At 55.7% G+C, this 1,680-nt stretch overlaps 1 protein-coding gene across 1 annotated transcript in view; it reads right to left on the bottom strand.

Moving 5' to 3' along the window:
- Positions 1–1,680, bottom strand: part of LOC107119289 (TBC1 domain family member 21-like) — a gene marked incomplete at its 3' end in the record, with an annotated part of 35,383 nt that overhangs the window by 9,086 nt on the left and 24,617 nt on the right. Inside the window, exon 5 of the mRNA XM_015421754.1 lies at positions 110–220. Within this exon, the coding sequence (XP_015277240.1) occupies positions 110–220 (111 nt within the window). The remainder of the gene's footprint in view (positions 1–109; positions 221–1,680) is intronic.

The following is a 1,680-nucleotide window of genomic DNA, read 5'->3' as shown; positions in this document are numbered from 1 at the left end:
GTGGGGAGGGGGAAGGGAAAGGAGTTTGTAAGCTGCTCTGAGGCTCCCTTGGGTAGTGAAGGGCGGGGTATAAATCCAATCTCTCCTCTCCTCTTATCCTTTTCCTTACCCGCCTCCACGTTGCACACGTAGTTCAGCAGAAGGATCTTCTCCAGCTGACTCTTGTCCATCATTGAGTTGCCCTGCGCATCTTTGATGTAAAGCCTCTGCACATCGGACTCTGCAAGGGGGCAGGACGGTGAAGGAAAAGCCACGTGAAGTTCTTTCCATGGAGACCAGGCCACAGAGACAGAGGCTGATTTCGCACTAGAGCTGCCTCGATGTTGCGCCACCGTTTGCCCCGATACTATTTTTTTTCCACAGTTTCGTGATCCTCAAAAAACAGGATCACGAAACTGCGGGGGAAATCGGGCGAAGCCGCGGGTCAGAATGCAGCCACGCAGCTTCGGGTGTGAAATTGACCAATAGTATCGGGGCAAACGGCGGCGCGACATCGCAGGCAGCTCTAGTGCGAAATCAGCCAGACTCTCTAAGGCCTCTGTGTGGCAGCCAGAATACTTCATGGGGTTGCCACCTGTGGCCTGAGACACCTATTTGGATCACAGCTGAAGCATTCATGAAGAAAGGCCTTCAGCCCCCCCCCCCCCATGTGATTTTCCCAACTTGAAACAGGCGGGGGGGTGTGTGTGTGTCGGTATTTGGCCCCCTGGGGAAACTCACAGGCACCACAAAAGCAAAAACTGTGGAGAACCACCCCTCGCCATCAGACTGTTTCACATGATAAAAGGTGGGAACTGCGTACCCTACCTGTGTATTTAAGGATGCCAGCCTCCAGGTGGGACCTGGAGATAGAGTTGGCAGCCCCCCCACGGCCACTGGTGGAGGATGGGGGTGGTGCAATGGCCAGATGGAGCCTGGGAGGGGCAGGGACCTCAGTGTGGTAGAGTCCAGCCTCCAAAGCCTCCACTTTCTCCAGGGGAACTGATCTTGGTGGCCTGGAGAGGAGCTGTAATTCCGGGGGATCCCCAGGTCCCGCCTGGAGGCTGGCATCCCGGATCCCCTAGAAAAACAGCTCCTCTCCAGGCCACCAAGATCAGTTCCCCTGGAGAAAGTGGAGGCTTTGGAGGGTGGAGTCTATGGCCTTGTACCCCACTGGGGTCCCTGCTCTCCCCAGGCTCCACCTCCAAACCTCCAGGACTTTCCCAACCTGGATCTGACAACCTTATGTGTACTCTATAGGGCAAAAATCTGCCCCAGTTAGGGTTGCCAGTTCCAGGTTGGGAAATTCCTGGAGATTTGTAATGTGTAGCCTGGGGAGCACATAAGGGAAGCCCATGTTGGGTCAGGCCAATGGCCCATCTAGTCCAACACTCTGTCGGACAGTGGCCAAAAATACCAGGTGCCATCAGGAGGTCCACCGGTGGGGCCAGGACAATAGAAGCCCTCCCACTGTCACCAAGACGACAGAGCATCACTTGCCCCAGAGTCCCTATCTATAAAGGTAAAGGTAAAGGTTCCCTTGCTCGAAAGCCAGTCGAATCCGACTCTAGGGTTGCGGTGCTCATCTCCGTTTCAAAGCCGAAGAGCCAGCACTGTCCGAAGACGTTTCCGTGGTCATGTGGCCGGCATGACTAAACACCACGGCGCACGGAACGCTGCTCCCTTCCCACCGAAGCGGTA

Source organism: Gekko japonicus, unplaced genomic scaffold (genome assembly GCF_001447785.1).
Source record: "Gekko japonicus isolate JY-2015 unplaced genomic scaffold, Gekko_japonicus_V1.1 scaffold4099, whole genome shotgun sequence".
Taxonomy (NCBI): Eukaryota; Metazoa; Chordata; class Lepidosauria; order Squamata; family Gekkonidae; genus Gekko; species Gekko japonicus.
The sequence above is the reverse complement of the archived record's forward strand: the minus strand, read 5'-3'. Positions and strand labels throughout refer to the sequence as shown.